This window comes from Cygnus olor, chromosome 13, assembly GCF_009769625.2.
Source record: "Cygnus olor isolate bCygOlo1 chromosome 13, bCygOlo1.pri.v2, whole genome shotgun sequence".
Taxonomy (NCBI): Eukaryota; Metazoa; Chordata; class Aves; order Anseriformes; family Anatidae; genus Cygnus; species Cygnus olor.
The window spans coordinates 3439717-3459787 of NC_049181.1; the positions used below are offsets into that span (position 1 = coordinate 3439717).

At 35.2% G+C, this 20071-nt stretch overlaps 1 protein-coding gene and 1 long non-coding RNA gene across 4 annotated transcripts in view; one reads left to right on the top strand and one right to left on the bottom strand.

Annotated features, from left to right (window-relative positions):
• The window catches only part of KLHL4 (kelch like family member 4), an 81818-nt gene extending 77483 nt beyond the window's left edge, over positions 1-4335 (top strand). For 2 of the 3 annotated variants that reach the window (XM_040572667.1, XM_040572665.1), the window contains 3 exons: positions 1185-1397; positions 1956-2127; positions 2761-4335. In XM_040572667.1, the coding sequence (XP_040428601.1) occupies positions 1185-1397; positions 1956-2127; positions 2761-2820 (445 nt within the window). In that variant the 3' untranslated portion in view covers positions 2821-4335. The remainder of the gene's footprint in view (positions 1-1184; positions 1398-1955; positions 2128-2760) is intronic. The other variant, XM_040572666.1, reaches the window with a different exon arrangement.
• LOC121077422 overlaps positions 1-20071 on the bottom strand; it is a 363360-nt gene that overhangs the window by 200622 nt on the left and 142667 nt on the right. The window lies entirely within an intron of this gene.

Here is a 20071-nt window from a genome sequence, read left to right on the forward strand (position 1 = left end):
TATAGTCAGTGATTTCCTCCCTCCGTGAAAGCTGTGTAAACAAGGAGACAGCATCTAAGGGCCTGATGTTAAAAGAAAATAAATCAAGTTCTCAAGTTTTTTTTTTTTTTTTTTTATGGGCCAAGCAACAAACTGTACAAGAGAACTCAAGTCTGTGTTCAATTCATAAATGTTAGAAGAGAGGGCTAAAAATTTTGTATTGCTGTAAAAGTCAAGATTTTTTCTTGCTGAAATTGTACATCAGAGCAATCTAAAATTTCTCCCAGTCACTGGAACAAGAGTCACACAACTCAAGCACAATTCAACTGATTGGCTTTGGGTGACATACTCTGGACAAGCTGAAGTATTCCCTAGATCTCTAATTAGTTGCACTAAGCAAACTCAATTTCATGGCATTAAGTAACAGCCAGGGTGTGAAAGCAACCTAAGCAATTGGCACACTCAATATCGAAACACATGTACTATTACATCCAGCATGTGTGCTATCACAGTCTAGAGACATCCAGCTAGTTTGAAATAAAAATAAATAAATAAATAATTTTAAAAATTCAGACTTTGTAAAATTCTTTGACAAAAAGCCACAACCTGGTTCTTAATGGTGAATTTACACCATTTATTCTTACGTGTTGTCTTAACAACAGCTGGCTTGAATCTCGAGTTGTTTGCTAAGTGCCTTTATGCTAAACAGACAGGAGGACATATCTGTATGGTAAATTCTGTTTCACAGATTTTCTTAAATACAAGCACTGAAGAAAATATATTTGATGTATTCTTACATATGTTTTTGATATATATGAAATTACTGATTTTTTAATGTATTAATAGTAGAAGAAAATTGCTTAATGCGATACTGAGATATCAAATACTTTGTAACCTTATATTTCAAATATATGTAGCACCTTTCTATTAAATTCCATCTATAGCTTAACAGTTACAGAAGTTGATATGATATGCATTTTTTAATCTTCCAATGTGACTGCTTGAAACTATATTGCAAAATTAAGAAAATAACTTTTCATGCAGCATGCAAAACTCACTGTGCAAAGAAAGTTACTAGAGCATAGTGGTCGGAGAGCAAATAGTGGGCATCATGGGAATTTTAAAGTCATCTGAATGAAGCTTACAAATGTAATTTTTATTAAAATGACCAAAATTTTTCATTTTCCCGTGGATAATTGTCCCAGACTATATGCTGTTGGTGGACGAGATGGGAGCTCCTGCTTAAAATCAATGGAATGTTTTGATCCGCACACGAACAAGTGGAGTCTATGTGCTTCAATGTCAAAGAGAAGAGGGGGTGTTGGTGTTGCAACATACAATGGCTTTTTATATGCTGTGGGAGGTCATGATGCGCCTGCTTCCAACCACTGTTCTCGACTTTCTGACTGTGTAGAAAGGTAAGCATTTGTATTCATTTATTTTACATTCCAGGAAGTATAAAATAATTTATTGTAGCAAGTGAAATCTCTTCAAAATTTGAGTGTTATGCTTGCAAAACATATTATGCTTTTAAGAATAATATTTTGATTAATATTTTTGATTTCCATTAACCACCAGATGCAAATTCCTCCTTGCTCTCCCTTCTATTTGAAAAAATCTTTACAGAGAAATTCAAAAAAATACACTGAAATTTGCTTCTTCAACTTTGCTGACTGAGCTGCTGCTGTGCTATCATTCCCTCAGGCTTCATTTATGTTCAAAACAGGGATTGTTTAATCTGATAGAAATGTAGTCTGTAACCATAAAGTGAAAATACGGGCACATTTAGTGAGCTTGAAGATCCCTCTAGTGGCTAAATAAAATAGTTGATCAAGTTACTCATAATTCTCTACACTAGTTCGTAGTGTAGCTAAACAACAAAAGAGGAGAAAAGTATTTATCAGTTATATAAATCTGAAATATCATAATGCATTTCTACAATATATTTTTCTCATTTTTATCATAAAACATTCTAGGTATGACCCTAAAACAGATGCTTGGACAACAGTGGCCCCCTTGAGTGTGCCTCGGGATGCTGTTGGAATTTGTCCTCTGGGGGACAGATTATATGCTGTTGGGGGTTATGATGGCCACACATACCTGGATACTGTGGAGTCCTATGATGCTCAAAATAATGAGTGGACAGAGGTAATTAAAAATAGAAAGAACTCTATCTGAATAATGGACAAAGCAAAAATTATTATGTTGCAAAATTATTACTGGTTTTGTGAAAAATGGCATATATTAGGATGCAATAATACTGTAGTTTGGCAGGTATAACATATTGCTTGCCTCTCATGTTAAATAACTGTATAGAAGTTTTCAGATACAACAATGGAGGTAATAATGCATGGGTAAATAAACCAGGTTATACAAATCATTTTGTAACAGAGGCTGGAATTGGAATGCCTTTGTCAGCAATGCCCTCTACTGGACACACTTTCAAGTTTTCTTATTTATGACTATCACCATTGAGATAAGAGAAAACATTAAAACTGGCAAGATCCTATGAAGTCCATAGTTTAGGGTCAAAGGATATGAAAATCTTCTACAACAGCTAAAAGAAACACCACCAGCCTATGCTCCAATAGCCCTCAGCAGCTGCAAAAAGTTTTTTTCCACAACCTCAAATTGTTTCCACAGTTCCAGTTAAATCTAATTTTCTAGCATTACATTAGCTTGAATAAAGAAATTGTTTTCCTTTTACTCTACAAGTAATTTCTTCTAGTCCTGCCCGTAACAGTCTACTCAAAATGTTTATTTATTTTATTTTTTTTAAAGGAAGTTCCTGTCAATATTGGAAGGGCTGGAGCATGTGTTGTTGTTGTGAAGCTGCCCTGATGACTACAATATTGTGAAACTAAACCCTGAGTGAAGTTTCATGAAGACTGAGTCAGGAAGAGAAGAAACATTTCCAGAAGGACTCTACACATCTTTGCAGCCCTCCGTTATAGAGAATATTTATCTTGGGGCCATTCTGCTATTAAAGTACAAAACCAGAGTCTTCCTGCATTGCAAAAATCAGAGAATTCTGCAAGTTAACTATTTTTTATGCCTAATACTTAAAAATTCAATAATATGTTTAAATGGTTGAGTTTTGTTACAAAAGTTTATCTGTTATTTATAAAATGCAGTAGTAAAGTGATATATGGATGTATAAGATTTCATAAAACTTTCTCTTTTATGTTAGCAGTAATGTTAACGTTTATAAAAAGAGTTTTTATATTTTAAGGAAATGAAAATGAATAAAAGAGAAACACCTTCAACAGAATTGCACAGAAGGAAATACTGGTCCATAAATATCATTGGCAACAGAATATTCTCTGCAGAAGAAACTTCACTTCTACATTCAGAAATTGGATTACTAAATTAACTTTGAAACAATTATATAATAAATCAAAGAGAAGCATAGAATTTGTTGGCTATTCAACTACTAATATGACAAAATATTCCCTTTTAGCAGATATTCAATTGAATTGTGCAAGTTAAGAATTAGTAGGCCTAAGGTATCTTTGTTTTCTTAAGCATGTACCGACAGGAAGAACTCTCATCAAAACACAATGCTAATATAATTACAATCATTTTCACCGTGCATTCGTATGTGATATTTTAATTCCAATCACAGTATGTCAGCTTATTCATGGATTTGTCTTTGCCCACTAACCATCTGTTAGTATTATGTTAAACTAATTTGGCTATTCTTGGAATAATCACCATGCATTACATTTTTTTTTTTTTAAATCATATAATTACATTCCTTGAATATATCTTACAAAATAAAAATTTTATATCATATTGATATGACAATCTTTGACCTCAGCTGAAGATTAACAGCTTTCTATAATGTATAGTGGAAATATGGTAAGAAAAACACGTGCACTGTGTAACAGTATACACCATTAATATAAACATGTTTATGTTTAATCTGAAATTATGAAGGAATATTCCACATGCATGAGGTTTTCTTTTTATGTGCCAATTTTTAATGAAAGTCTTGATTTTTTTATTTTATTTTTTGGCTGTAATTTCATTTCTGGTCGTTTCAAAAGCTGAAAGTGTATTTTAGAAAAGGAATGTATGTAACATTCTATGCTGTAAAGCACACTATTTGGACAGTATCTACTTTAGTGTCCATTATATTGTCATTTTGTCAGTATTGGAAAATTCAGGACAGAAACGAAAATTCTCTGATGATGCAGACTAACCTTCCTGAATATTTTTTTTTTTTTCAGAATTCAGCAATATGGTGTTTTAAAAAATGTATAGTATTTATCCTACTGAACACTTCTAAAAAGGAAAACTCATATACATATTTATAAAAAGAAAAAAACCTTTTTAACTTAAAAACAATTAGAATTATGTTTATATAAAGCATGCTACATCCAAATAAACGTAATTTTCTCTGCTAAGAAAATTTACACTATATTTTAACTACTTTGCTTTTTTCATTTTACATCTTCAAGAACACAAAACAGAAGTCATCTTTTTCTAGACCAAAGGCAAAAAAGATTCTGTCTTAAGTCTCCTTACTACATCTGGTCCACAGAAACTACAATTTAAATCTTCTTAGATGGAAGGTAAGAGCTAGAAGTTACTTTTTTCTTTCTCTGAGTCAAAAATAGCTACCACCACGATTGGTAGCTTGTGCGTAGTTCATGACTTTTTTGAATTTGTAACTGATTCACAGGGGGTGAGGTGCGTGGGGGATGGATAGACATGACATTATCAATCCCCTCCAAAAGCAACCCAAGGAGACAAACAGGTGGGAGACAAGCCCTAAAATAGCTAGTGGGTCACTAGTTGGAGAATTCACATCAGATGGGAAAGGGATTTTCATTTGCCAGCAAAATCACTACTCCGAAGGAAACACAAGTAGGCTGGCAGTGACTCTTTGTAGTGACACACTTACACAAGGCAGGTGGGTATTACACATCACTGTTTCCAGTAACCAGTGTAACCTCATTTATTCTTGCCTTGTTTGGAAAGCACTGATAGTGTGTATTTTAGAATTTCAAAAATGAGCACAAATTATACAAAGCATGTGCAACTTATGTCGAAACATGTGCAATGGGCACATCAAAGTTGAGTACGTTAAACTAGCAATACAAATGGGTCTCTGTCATAAAGCCTTCACATGTAATTTGAAGTTTGGGGTAAAAGAAGACACAAAATATCAAGTAAGAGAGCATGAATGAGTCCTCGGGTAATAGACTGGTTTATAAAATACCAATATATATCTAAAAACCTAATGAAGTCTATTGTAAGGAATGAAAATGAAGACCTGAGCATCAAAGAGGTCAGTATTGAAGAAAAGAAGCTGTGGGTGAGCATCTCAACACAAACTCATGGGGCCAACCTCTGAGAGTTGCATGGCTTGCCTGCAAATTTTATTAAAAGATGTATCAATAAACAAGGTCTGAGACACGTAGGAAAAAAACTAGGCATAAACATTCCCCTTAAACTAATCTTTAAATATACTACCATTTCCATAGTTTAATGTCTCAAAAAGAGTGTTAGAAAAAAATTACATTTTCTATAAATCTTTATTGTCTCTAGAGACATTGTCTGTATTTTAAAAATAGAATAGGTTTCTATATTTAAAAAAATAGAATAGAAAAAATGTAGCATTCATTTAGCTTGTAGCACACAGCTACATTTATCAGTTTGATAAATTCAATAGCTATTCCTACAATGAACCAGAATTACTGAAACAGTATGCTAATATTTGTAGGCATGTGACGTGATGAGATGATCTCAATAATTTTTTATTTTATTTTTTTTGAACATAGTCTAATCACTTCTATGACAAGGCTGTGGTAACTAGCATGCTTTGTAAATTTTAAATTTAAGACTATCTCGTTATAGAAACAACACAAAGACAAATACAGGTGAGGGGAAAGGGGGAAGCATGGGAAAGGTATGAAACAGAAAAGTCAGAGAGCAATTTGAATGTAACGATGTGATGAGCTTGGAGAAGAATAGAGTCAAAAAATATATTCAAAATATATAATTCTGCATCTCCCTCTCCTTGAATGAAAACTCGTTTCAAGCCTTGTCTGAAGAGAAGATACTGAGAAGCTTGTTGTGAAGGCATCGTGGAAAGCTGAAGGGATGAAGAATCTGTTTTTTTTTTTTTTTTTTACACTGAGTACTTTTATGTGCACCTATACAACTGGGAATCATGTTGCACACAGGCCTGCAATCATGTTTGGAGCTGCTGATAGAAGAATTCAGTTCAACTTGTATAGAATAAGGGCAATATAACACACATCCTGAATTATTTTCAAAACAATTAATTTTAGTATTACATAATGACAAGGATTATAATGACCTTAAAATCCTAAGTGGTAAATATAAAAAAATAAGTCAAAATAAAGTTTGAACAAATACTTGAATTCAAGCAATAAAATGGGACAAATTAATTTTCTAGAGAAAGTAGATCTTCAGTGTTTTTAGTACTAAAGTTTTAGTTATTTTCTTTCATAGTGTTTGTACAGCAGCGGAAAGTCATGTGAAAGGAAGCTAGCAGTTAGCAAGAGGAAATTGGAAACTTAACAGGAAGATGGAAGAAAAACAAACTGGAGAGAATTTGGAGACGTCTAGACATTATTAGGTGAGAGGGAACATTAGAGATACTCTGATGAGGTGTCATCCCTTCACATTTCCTCTGTTTCTCCAGCCATGAGTAGGTGTAATAGTTATGTAGCATCTTTGCTTATTAGGCACCCTGACAGCTGCCGGCACAGCTGGCTTGCCAACAAGGCACGGGAAGGAGCCCTCCTCTCTAGCCTCAGAACTTGTCCAGCTCTGGGCCTTTTATCATGACTCTCACTGGTAGAATGATTATTTGTACCATTTCTGTTTTGCATCAATCATTGCTTGTTTGTTTTTTAAAGCCCTGGCCCTTAAAACATATTTTTGCTACTTGGACCAGGTGATAACATTTACATGAACTGAAGCAGCAACATATTTTATATATTGCAATGTATGGGAAGCAGGAATGCTATTTACTATGTTAAATCAGTTCTGGGAAAGACCGAAGGTTCATCTTATCCACTATCATTCACTATCTCTATCAGCCAGTAGCAGATATTTAAGTAAACAACCAGCTAGCGCATAAAAGTCTCCTCCTTGAAACAACTTCTCGGTTTATTACAGTCAGGCATATGGACACCTCCTTAATTACTAAACATCATCGTGCTTTACAGTTACTGATGAACCTACCTCCGTTAATTTACTGGAAATTTGCTCTCAATGAATTCTGCAGTGTAATTGTAGGCATTGTAAAGAAAGGTTTATGCGTTTATTTCAAACCTGCTACTGAGAACGTTTTCCAAAATTCTGTTTACCTAAGAGAGTCTGTTCAATCTATCTTGGTTAGTTAATTAGTAACATTACTTTAGTAACACTGCTACTTCCAGTAATGTAACTGTATTACTGAAACATTCATCTTCATAATAAATCTATAGGGTACGAAAGCAGTACTATACTACTTAGCACTGCTGTGCTATTTACAACTGGCACAGAAAAAAACAAACAAACAAAACAAAAAGAAATGATTTCCCTGATGACACATAGGAAAAAATAAATTAAAAGGGAAGATTTGGGCCCAGTTATTCCAACATCAATGTTAGCAGTCAGCCAGTCTGTTTTTCAGCCAGACAGTACCTTCACTAATCCAGCAAGATGCACAGAACTTTGAAGCTTACTTGAGCTACCTAGTCGACTACTCATGCTGCCATCTCCTTTTTTCTGCCTTCCTGTTTAAGAAACTTACAAATCCATCTTTTCTACTGTATGTGCTGAATTGGTTAAAGAGTGACAAAAAATCCTTTAACATGAAAGGAAACAATTGACTATGCATGCTTGGAAGGAGTGGGCAGGCTGATTTCCTCCAAGGGAATCAAGGGAGATGGCGAGGCTAACTCAACCTCTTTCTACATGCCTATTTGTGCACATGGCTATCACATGATGACTTTTTTCTTCCCAGCTGACCCTAGACTCATTCAGTGATGGGTGCAATTTAGGCAGCATTCCCTGATCCATTGGAGAGGCAGTCTCTCAAACCCATTAAAAATGGTCCAGGTTGGGAAAGTTCTACTGTTTAAACCAAGCTAAATCACTTTGCTCTGTGTGGGGTGGGAGGGGGGCTGGGGTGGGGTGGGGTTGGGAGAGTTTGTGTTTGTGTGTGTGTATCAGTCGGATGGTGCCAGGCTGCAGAGCCTGGGGACTGCTGACAGAAATGCCGACAAGGGTTGGAGGCTACATACAGCCACCCTTTGAAGGACATGGCCGTAGCTGCTAAAGAACATGTACTCAAGCATGAATCCCAGTGTAAAATACTCACATTTTCTTCTCCATTATATGTAGACATAAAAAAAAGAAACATACAGAAAAGCAAACAAACAAAAAAGCAACCTTGGCACCTAGATGGTGTAATAAATCAGAGTGCCTTTGAATTGTCAGATGAATGTTCTGTTACCAGGTTATTGCTTTATCTTCTGTTCCACAGATGAACCTAGCAATTTTCTGGGAGAAGGAGACTGTCCCTTTCTGTGAACAAATCTCACAACAGAAATTGAGAATTTTCCAGTAAATTACAACAACTGGTAAAAGTCACAACAATCAGCAGAACTCCATCTAACTTTAACGCAAGTCATCTCAAACTGAAAACTCCTCTGTTTCCCTTGCTTTGAGAATGAGCACATCCCTCTGAACAATTATATGACTGGTATATATGTATATTATCAAAATAACACTGGAAAGGCCTTGGTCTCTAACCAACTTTTCTCTTCTCTTCTGGAAATATACCTTTCCTTTGAACTTCACAATTTCCTATGTATACTGTTTACAGTTAGTGTGTATTTGAAGCTGTCTGAGATTTTCATTTTGTTTTCTGTTTTTAGTCCTGGTTTTCTGTAACACTTATAAAACTGCTCCCCTTTAGCCACATCATTTTCAACCTTTAAAGCATCATAAGCACCTCTATATTCTATTGCAAAACAGATTATTACAGAAATATTGCATTTTCCCTCTGATGTACTGCCAAATATATTGCCCAGAAAACATTTTGTGATGCTAAAAGCAACACAGAAGATATGAAGAAAAATATCATAGGCAAAAATAGAGGATCATTTTTCATTTCTTGCGTAAAATAGTCTCAACTGATCACTGCTACATGTCTTAGAATTGCAGTAACCAAAGATGGAATAGCCTACAACCAAAATGCATTGAAACCGTATCAGCGTTCCTGCAATCTGTGTAGTAACATGTGATTTCATCAACAAGGTCATATCCTATTTTCTTCATAGGATATTCTCGTTGCAGGTTTGAAATAGCCCCAACGTTGCTTGCCAGTGCTTTTTCCAGTCAGCGAAGGCTCGGCCCTGCCGCAGCGCGGCCCCCCGCAGCAGCCCGGGCCTTCCGCTTCCGCACGCCATCACAAGATGGCGCCATGCGATCGTTAGCGGGCTTCTCTCGCTGAGGGTTGTGACGCCGGCTGGCAGCAATAGTCACCATTCGCATTTAAATCAACTCTTCCCTATCTCACAGTGTCAAGAGCCCACAACAGCTTTTAGTGAGACTGTTTGCCGTTTACACACTGTCACCAGGTGCACGCACGCACACGTGCTTCCGACCTCTTTAAGAACAATTCTGAAATCAAAGTTAAAAATTTACAGCAAAGCAGCTTTCATCAGCATTCCTGGCGCAGCAGTTGCCCTGTGCCTGTCCTCGGGTTCTGGCACACTCAGACAATTGCTGGGTTTTTGTTTGTTTGTTCATTTGTTTCTCTTGTTGAGCAGAGATCATGAATGCCACATGTTTAGTCGCAAAGGCTCAACATGAAAAGCAAATGACGGATATGGACAGACTGATGAGGAGCCCCTTAGCCCACATCAACTAATCAGTTAGCCCACACTGCCTTCCCCTAACTAACCCCAGACATATTTAAGATGCCCTGAAATCTGCTATATACAGTTCTGCCTTTTCTAAAAGTGAGGTGTTTTCTAAACCAATACAAGTCCATGAATGTCAAGACCATAAATATAACGTACAAGTTATTGTTTTCTTCCCCTTTTCTACCTTTTCCCACATCTTAATATTTGGAGAATACAATGTGCTTTATGTAAAAAATAGGGATTTCACAACAAATTAAATCCTAACACCTCTTTCTGGAGGGTATGATGCAGGGTATCCCAAACCTCTCCCTCCTTCGTAGCAGTGAGCAAGGAGTCTGCACCCAGATATTGGATGCAACTTTTTCAGGATTCCCCAATAGTCTTATCTTACCTCTCTTTAAGACCACCCAGCTGAAACTTGCTTTTATATTTCAAGTTACTTCTCACTATCACCTAGAATTAATGTACATTTCGATTATATCACCCGTGGAATTCAGAAAGGTTCTGAATGTAAAACATTTCAAAAATATACAGCTTATGAATATATATTTTAGAAAAGAAATACCAGTTTAAAGTCAGCTTCATATGGTTGTACTCAAGATAGCTCTAAATACAGCAACATCGTTAAATGAGAAAAATATAATTGCTTATGGTGGGGAACACTAAGTATAATACCACTCAAAAGCTTCCCTTTACTCTGCCATTCTTAAATCAAAGGGATAACTATTCTTTACTGACTGACTTGTCCTGTCAACTCAAGATAATTTGGGGAATTTTGACTGTATTCTATCTAGGAAAAACAAAACAAAACAAACACCTGTAAATGTATAGATACTCTGTTGTGAACACCTGTATTATATGGCAGAGTTTGCTTTTTCCTTTTTAGTATTCCCACCCCACCTGAGGGTCTTGATTTCTGAGGATACAAGCAGTGAAAATGGAAGATCTAAAAATCCAAATGGATTCAATACCTCAGCTTCCCAAACTGCTCAACCTCCAACTCGTCGCTTATAAAAGACAGAGCCAATATTTATATACCACTGGTTACATTAACAGTCTGTCTTTCCTTCCCTCTCTTCAATAGCCAGGACCCTTTCAGTTTCTTCCAAAATTTGGAAGCATTATTTCCCTAGAGAACAGCTAGGCTATTCTACCCATTATCTGCTCTTCTATTCTCACCAACTCAGTACATACAAATATCCTGCCTTCAAATTCCCTAAACCTCTACACATAAATTGCCTGGCTTTCTTACCTTTGAATTTCCTTCCAAAGATTTAGCTCAGTAGTTATGTGACAGTACTTAGATGTAAAAATGCGCAAGATAAAATACCGGTTGTCAATAAAGCAGTCCAAGTAGAAACAGTTTAAATTTTAGGCTCTCAAATGTAAGTTCATCTTTTGTAAAGTAAAGATAAAATCAGCACTTTTAGATGAAAAAAGCCTGTGTGTACAGCTACTGAACAACTGATGATAATTGAAAAAACACTTTCTGTCCAAGAAATTTCTGATAAGAATTGATTATCAAAGACCTCATTAGTTTCTTTCACTGTATACAGTTTGTATTGAACAATAGTAAATAAAAAGTCTTGTGATGATTGTGTCTTTACAACTTCAAGTATTACACTGATACTTGGGAAAACGTGCTTGTCAGACTCACAGTTGGGAAAAACAGTTTCCCATATAAAGAAAAAATCATTTTAATCACACTTGGTAATCAGATTCTTTTGTGAAAAAGGGCCTGCAGCTGGTAGATGGAATCAAACACACTTTAAAAATAAAGAAAAATCACTGTGGCATGTTTTTTCCCAAGCAACATTGTACACACTTCATTAACAAAATTCTATAAAAATTAGGAGATTGAAGAGAACAGGTCAGGCGCCAAAACAGACACTGAAGAATAAAACAAAAAGGAAACTCAAGGGAATACATTAGAAGAACTGAGGAACCTGTCAAACTTCATTTCATCTTTTAAAAACAATAAAATATAGTATAAATTCTAATTTGATGATTTACTACACTGAAATAAAAGGACCATGAAGCAAAGCAAAAGCAATGAAGAGTATTCAAAAGTATTAATTACAGACATTTTTCCTGCTTTCTTCCTGCCAACTAAGTAAGACCAGAAAGCAATCTGGTATTTGGAACTTGTTTCCCTCTATATTTAGTATCCAGGAGATAAAAATTGTGTGTGTATTTCAATTACTTGGCATGCAGAGATAGCAAAGAAATTAAAATTCATAGCTATTAAATACTAAGAGATTTTTATTTCATTTAGCAACAGAGGATTTAAGGGCCTTAACTGATACTCAGTTAAAAAAAAAAAAAAAAAAACAACTCAACAAACCCCCTAGAGAGATAGACTTCTCTTTACTTTTAGGCATCAGACTCATCCTCTGTGAATCTTGCTTTACATATACTTTGTCTGCTAGCTGCCTTGTATTTGTTGTGTTTTGTTCAGAGTCAAACCATTTTTTTCTTCACTAGGTTGTCATCATAAAGTACTTATAATTCTCTCAGGACTGTCAAGTTTGTTCAGCCCTCTAGCAGCAGATATAATGCAAGTTTCATTGCGTATGTTGTCATCTTGTCATAAACGTACTGTAGCTGGAGATGAAAGTAAACTTTTGCTATGGTTATTTCAGGAATATTGTTTGGAAACTGATTGAATAATTGCCACCATCTTGAAAGGTTTATAGACCCATAATTTATTTGTATACATTATTTATTTATTTTTAAATCTTCCCAAGGAAACAACCTTGAAATGTCTTTATATACTTTGAACACTTACTTTTCCTTATAGTAACTACTAAGGCAACCCACTACTGGTAGGGCAACCTCCTGCTGAGGCAAACCCCTGGAAGATACTTTAAAGATAAAAAGTTAACCAGGAATCAAATTATTGTCTCTCTGTTACTAAATTTGCTAGCAGAGTTGCTCATTATTTAGATACACAAGATGCCCCGAAAGAGTCTCGACACAAATTCTCATTTGAAGACAGTTGTGGGGGTATAAACACAGAATTCTGTAGTGCTGTGATAGATATTAATTGATAATTATAAATAAAAAGCTGTTGATTTGAGCATGCAACGAAGTCCTTGTTTTTCAACGCTATAGTTACAGGCTTCCAAAGTAAATAGTTGAGTAAATGAGAACCCAAATAAGATTCTGCATTCAGAATCTTTCTCTATTACTTCCCGGGTGCACATTTGGGAGATGCATCAGCTACATCAAACACTGTACTTGATCACAGTGAATGAGCAATAGCACAATGTGACACATGTTAATACCTCCAGAAGTATAAAAAGAAATATCTTAAAAGCACTTTTGTACACCACACAAGTTGCTAGAATCAGGATTTAAGTAGTCATTGCGAGTATCTAAGAACTATTTACAAATAAAAATATACTTTCTTTGCAGTATATTAAAGTAGTTCATCTTTTCCACTACTAAAAGTTTGTTTGAATTTCTATTATAAACTGATTAAGGTAATATAAACTCAAGCCACATAGTTCATGAAGAAAAATCTGAACTATATATATCATGCTGTGCCTTACCATTGTCGTAAAGATATGTTATTTTCTAAGTTTCATGACTTATGGAAAGTATAGATATACTTCATAAATCAACTGCTTCATTTTAAAATAAAGTACCTGGCAGATGTGTATTCTAATATGGTAAGGTGATTTTTTCCTTCAGCCTACTGCCAGTCCCATCACTAGACATTGCAGAAGTAAAATAAGGGATTTATTTAATTTTATTTCTCAGTTATTTATAATCTATTACACTAAAAAAATAAACTTTTTATCATTATGATTGGAATGGATTACAGACAAAAACTCTGCTCCCGTAGGTACAGAGCATAGATACATGGCTTATGTTTCTACACCACTTTGTAGGTGTTAATTATAACCAGTATTAAAATGTGCCATCTTTACTTTGTGAAAAGGTTGTATATCTTTTTCTCTATAAATTAGCTGATAAGATATGAGAGGGTTGTTTGGAATCTGTGATTGTGAACCCAGGTCATGACTACTGAGGCCTTGTGTTGTTACTAATGCCTTGTGTTGTTACTGAGGCCTTGTGTTTGGGTGGTGCAGGCTTATTCTTTAGCCTAGTAGTTGTAATTTCTGTGTATTATAGAATACTATTTTCTGTAATTTGTATATTTTTGAAACTGTATATTTTCATTACACTGTAAATATGTAAAATTAGTATGTTAATGAAGTTTCACATTTACTTTGGAAAGTTAACTTAAGACAGTAGTTTCATATTCAAGCTTTTAAACCATTAACTGAACCAAGCAGAGCTCAGCCGTTGTGGAAGTTTCTAACTGAACTGAAACCAAATACAAAATACGCTAAAGAAGAACAACTTTCTTTAAAGTAGTCACGTACTAAGAACAAGTGCATGCAGTTTGGGTATGGTGTCATTTTTGAGAGTCTGCCTCATGGAAAATTGAGCATGTGTTAACACAATGATCTCCTCTGTCCTTAGCCAGACTTTCCTCCCAGACATGATAAACTATATCAACAAACCACTCTTCCAATACCAGTGTTGAAAGACCTGCTATTTTTATTAGAGCCCCTACCAATAATGATGTCTATGTAAAATGAGGCTTAATGAAAGAAAAAGGGAGGAACCAATGAAGCAAAATTAATGAACTGAAGCAAATGGACTCAAGGTGATAAATTACCTGTGTAAAGCGTACATACATAACTGTACTTATTTCTTGTAGCCACATAAATGTCAGTGACTACCTGGCACATTTTACACTTTATCATTAATTTTACATTTTCAGCATTTCTTTTTGAGAATTTCCTCCCTGTCCATTGAATTTTAAACACTCTTGAGCTAAACATATAACATAGTTTTTATATGGACATGGAAGAGATATAAATGTTTTAGAATCTTAACAAAAGGGTAAGTAGACGTTGTAGTTCAATTTCCTGATTTTTTTAAAATTAGTGTATTTGTTTTCTGATATTTTCTTTGATTTCAGGAAGTTCTGTCCTGCAGTTTTCATAGGAAGTAAGCAAACAGTACTAGAGGTTAAAAGAAGTATATTGCTTTTCACAATCAGTCACCAGCATTTTTACCAATATTGAGAGCCAAAACCAGAGAAACAGTGGGGAATGTAAAACTTGTTTAGAAAAAAAAAAAAAAAAAGGCTTTCAGGTTTTCAACTCATAGTAATGTAATTTATAATTTAAGGTGAAGAGCTCCTGAGTTACCATTCCACTTCTGAGATCAAGATATACATAGGAAAAGAAAGGATTCGAGTACTACAGTATGTGCCCCTTATCAAAACATACTGCTATATTGCTATGCAGTTTCACTTCTTTAATTTTCCAGCATGATGGATCTCCAAACCTTCATTTGGCTGTAAGCACATAAATTAAGATTAGAGGCATCTGAAATAGCGACTGACAAAAGAACAGAAAAGTTCTCACTGTGTAGAACAACGACCAGACAAGAACAAGCAAGCAAAGAAATTATTTGAGAAGGATCAACGAACACAAATGTATGACATGCCCTTTGACTTCTAATCTTTAATAAACCAATACTAGAATAATCAGTCATTCAGGCTGAGATGATGAACTCTATGACTCAAACTATCCAATAAAAGCAAGAAAACACCCAATATATGCTGTAACCCTTGTGAATGAATGACCATGTTGGGATGTGCTTGCACATCAGTCTCAGGAAAACTTTGTATTGCATTAAACATATATCCTTAAAACTCCCTACAATTAGACACTCCTGGCATTCTATCTTTGTCTAGTGGCATGCAGAATATTCTTGCAATTCAGTACAGACAAATTTTATTTTTAGTCTCCCACAGGTGATATCTCAGAAAGTCACACAGTCTAGCCAGTATATCTGTAATGGCACTGCAAGTTATTTTTACAAAGCAAATCAATTTTTAAGTATGGAATTAAATTACAATCCGAATAATTTAATTTCAACTTGAAAAAAAATACCACAAAAAAAGAAGCAGACGGTTTGGCTGATAGCATAAGAGAAGAGAGAGGGAAAAAAATGCATTTGAACGAAAGAGAAACTGAGGTTTGGATTATACAGAAAACTGACCTCTTCAAAATAAATCTGAAGCTAAATTTTAAATGAAGGAAACAAAGATACACCATATTGCTGACTGCATATCCATTACTTTTATGTTTTTTAATAGTTTAAAAGCTTATTATGTGGCTCAGCAGTAACAGATTTAACAGCAGGAAATGGCATTACTGAAAAAGCAGATGCATATGGCTCTTACAAAAGGGAATTACTGTCTATGTATGTATGTATTTTACAGTGGACTTCTATTTCTTTAGAGGAGGTAAAGGGTGACCATTTACTTAAAATTCTAATGGGGAAAGGGATTTAGTTGGAAAGACAACACATTAAAACCTTGTTATGCTAATCAAGATACTGAAATGTCTAACAGTTTTGATTGTTTCTACTGCATATTTATTTATTGGGACTGACTGACAGTAACTGGAAAATGATATGTAATTGGCCTAAATTCTTAATATCTTGAAATCTTCATTCCCTTTTCTAAACAAAATTACTTTTCAGTTACCTGTTAATAGGAGAGTATTGCTATAACACTGGACTATGTTTCTAACCACTCTCACTTTTCACATATATATATATATATATTTATTTTTATACCTGTTAAGAGTTAGAATTGGCCATTGGACTTCAGTAGCCTTTCATTTCAAAAAGAGAATATAATAAAGGCTAGTGTCACAAGGCAGTAGGATCTTCAGGATTTTGCAACCAACTCCAGTCCTTCTATGGAAATTCTTTAATTGCCTTCATCACTGCTGTGCTCTTACATTATGCAGTACAAACAGAGCCTTTACGGTCTTAAACCGAGGGAAGGGATAAAAAGATATTTTCATGACTGCTAAATAAGGAAAAAAAAAACAACACAATGAATCAAATGGGAAATGAGTCATAGTGGTGTTCTGCACTATTTACTAACAATTGAGGTGAAGGTTCTTCACCATTCATCTTCAGCATTCAGACTGCATTATAAGACGACAGAAAGCTGCTAAGGAAAGCTAAAACCTCTATTATAAGATGGCTACCAGCTTTAACCAGCTCACCATAGATTCAACTTTGAGTACCAAACAATAAATTGATTTTAGCACAACCCTGTGTTTTAGACATTCTTAGAAAAAAATATTCAAATGACTTTATAAATCAACATTCCAGTTGTCTGAAAAAAGCAAAGGAATCAATTGTCTCATTCTAAAACATATTTGCAAGATAAAAAAATAGAAAAGGTCAGATACTGCTAAAGATTATTTTTATAACAACAATTAGGGAGCTTCACAATCTTGTTGGTTATTCAGGCCTAGTGTAGCTATATCTGCTCAAAAAAGCTAAAAACTTGGTGCAACGAGCCTCTTTGTAGAGCACGTACTACATACCATGTGTGAGACTGGCAAATCACCGCCCTAAAAGATTTAAGTGTGCTTCAATATACTGACATAAGCAGTACTTAAAAATTGCTTGTCTTAAATTCTGTGAATAACTGTGGGGGTCTACAATCCATAGCCTTTAACTACTGATAGCATACATCAGGGTGGAGAGCTAGATGTGGATGATCAGTCCGTTGATGCTCTTGGGAAAAATAGGGAAAGTTCAAGAAAGGCCACATCAGTCTTTACATTTGTTTTACTATGTCTGCAGAGCCACCAGGCCCATAATGAATGTGTTTGGGGATTACATTTAGATCCACTGCAGTCTAATGATACCAGTGAGATGATATCTGAGAACGAGAGACAAAGAAATTCAAGAGAACAGGAGCCAAACCTGTTCTCTCTATGAAAGACACCAGGACACATGGCAGACAAATCTGGCCTCAGCTGGCATAGTGAAACCTTAACTTGTTAGCTGGAATCAATTAGAGACAGATACGGGTTTGTATAAGCAATGACACATGTTAAGAATGCATCTCATGCAGCCTGTCCAGGAACACAGACATAGGGGGCTGTCACAGAACCCTGAGACTGGAAAAGACCTCAGGAGGCTGTCGTGCTGCTCAAAGCAAGGTCTATTTGAGCAGGTTGCAGTGCCCAGCCAGGTTCTGGATATTTGCCAGGGTGCAAACTACAGGGCCTCTCTGGGCAACTCACTTCAGTGCTTGACCACCTTCACTGAATACATACAAAAAAACTTGTGTTGTACACACACATCGCTGAGCATTCTGATCTAATTTCAAAGTTAGGTCTACTTTGAGAGGCTATGACTTGTAGTTTTCCGTTGCTGTTTTTTCAGAACAATTCTTGCATTGGACATACATATATATATATATATATATATATACATATATATATATGTAGGTATCTTTTATGTTGGTACAACACTTACAGTCTTACAGTCTCTGTGTGTACCTGGAAAGCGCAGCAGACACGAAGGCTCATAGAAGCTCTGGCTGTAAAGACTAACATATCTGGAAGCTTCACAGGGCTGGCAAGGAGCTATGGCTCCTAGCTCAGAGGTAAAAACAAAGGGCTCTCAGAGCCTTTGCCTCAGTAAAGATATGGAACTACATCAAGACAGAAAATAAAAAAAAAAAAATCCTATTTTAAAGAATTTTCACAGTCCACTGGGTATGCCTTTGGTCTTGATCAACATTAAACAAGTTACAGCTTACAAGGGAAAGTAACTCTTACTGATTAGTGATGTCATATCATGATTTTATGTTATGATGCTACAGGTTTGAATACAAGCTCTGGAAAGTACCCATGAGATGTAACATTAGTTTTAGTAAAATCAGTAGGATCTGACACCTGATGCATTAACCTCATGAGAGGGCTTGCATAACTGGACAGAAAACAAGTTTAGCAGATAACTCTTAATTAGCCTCCCCACCTTTCTGTTTTTGGATTTCTTACTTTTCACACAACAACAAAATCACAAGAGCTTTTAAATAAACCTATCAATTATTCCTCCGTACATGAAATTCTGGTAGTTTTTCAAGTTTCTCTTTACAAGGAAGAGCAAAACATTTCTCTGAAATCCCATGAAACAGATAAAGTAGTAGTACATAGCCTTAAAGGGTGTACTGCTTCTCTTACTGAAGCAGTAAGAAATGCGTTACTCATATCCGTTCTTTTTCTTACTTTGTGCCTGTTAAATAGAAATATAATTGCAGCTTAATAGGCTTTTTAGGAATAGTACAATTTGTGCAATGTATAATTTTAATGTAGACTGATGTTACTTTTTAAAAAATGTAAATCAAACATTTTAAAGAGTAAAGATTGTAAGCAAATGGAAACCTAATTTGAAGCTAGAGAAGAGCTGCACTGCTCAGTGGAAACTGAAAAGTACTAATTTGCATTTCTGTAATCATTAATAGGGGTTATGAGGTGTCAATTATGTTCCACGTGTGACCTTTTTAGTTTCTAGGTAATGTACCTCAATTAATTGTCTGTGGCATCATAAAGCACCTTTTTCGCTGCACCATGACTATGAAAAGCAATAAAATTCTTCCTCTGCAGCTGAGGTATGAAATGTGCAACTGACCTTAGCACTTAGCAGTGGCTCACTGATGCTAATGCAGACCTTCTATTGGCATAAATTACAATGCAGTCAAAATCTGAGTGCTTGGTTAATGCTCTCCTAGTTCACGGTAGATTTTTGTGAAGTCACAGAAATGACCATGCTTTGAAATTTCTGTTTCACTCCATCAGTTGAATTGCACATTGAGAATTCTGCTTTAATAAAACCGAATAAGCTGCTTTAAATTCCAGTGCAGAAGCTAGTATGAAAGAGAAAACTGTAATTCAGTTATACTGTTCCTTTCTTAGGATTATGAATCAGGTAAAAAATCTTGATGCTGACAGGCATTACAAACACAGATTGATGAATAAAATTAGATAGGCGTCATAGAGTGTTTTTTCCCCAAGAGCACTATGCTGTAAATATGATGTGTAAATGCAATCTGTGAATTAAAGTCTATCCACAATATATTAATTCAGTAGTCTGCAAACATTTGTATGAAAAAAAAATATGCAATTACCCTCCCCCCTTTTCTTTTTATTAACAAAACAGTACCAACAACCCTAAATTAAACTTATTAAAAACAAAGAGCAAGATTTTCAGCTTTCAAAGTTATTAATTTGTAAAATCATATGGAAGGAAGAAAGAAGAGGAAAAACAAGGGAGAGGGAAAATTA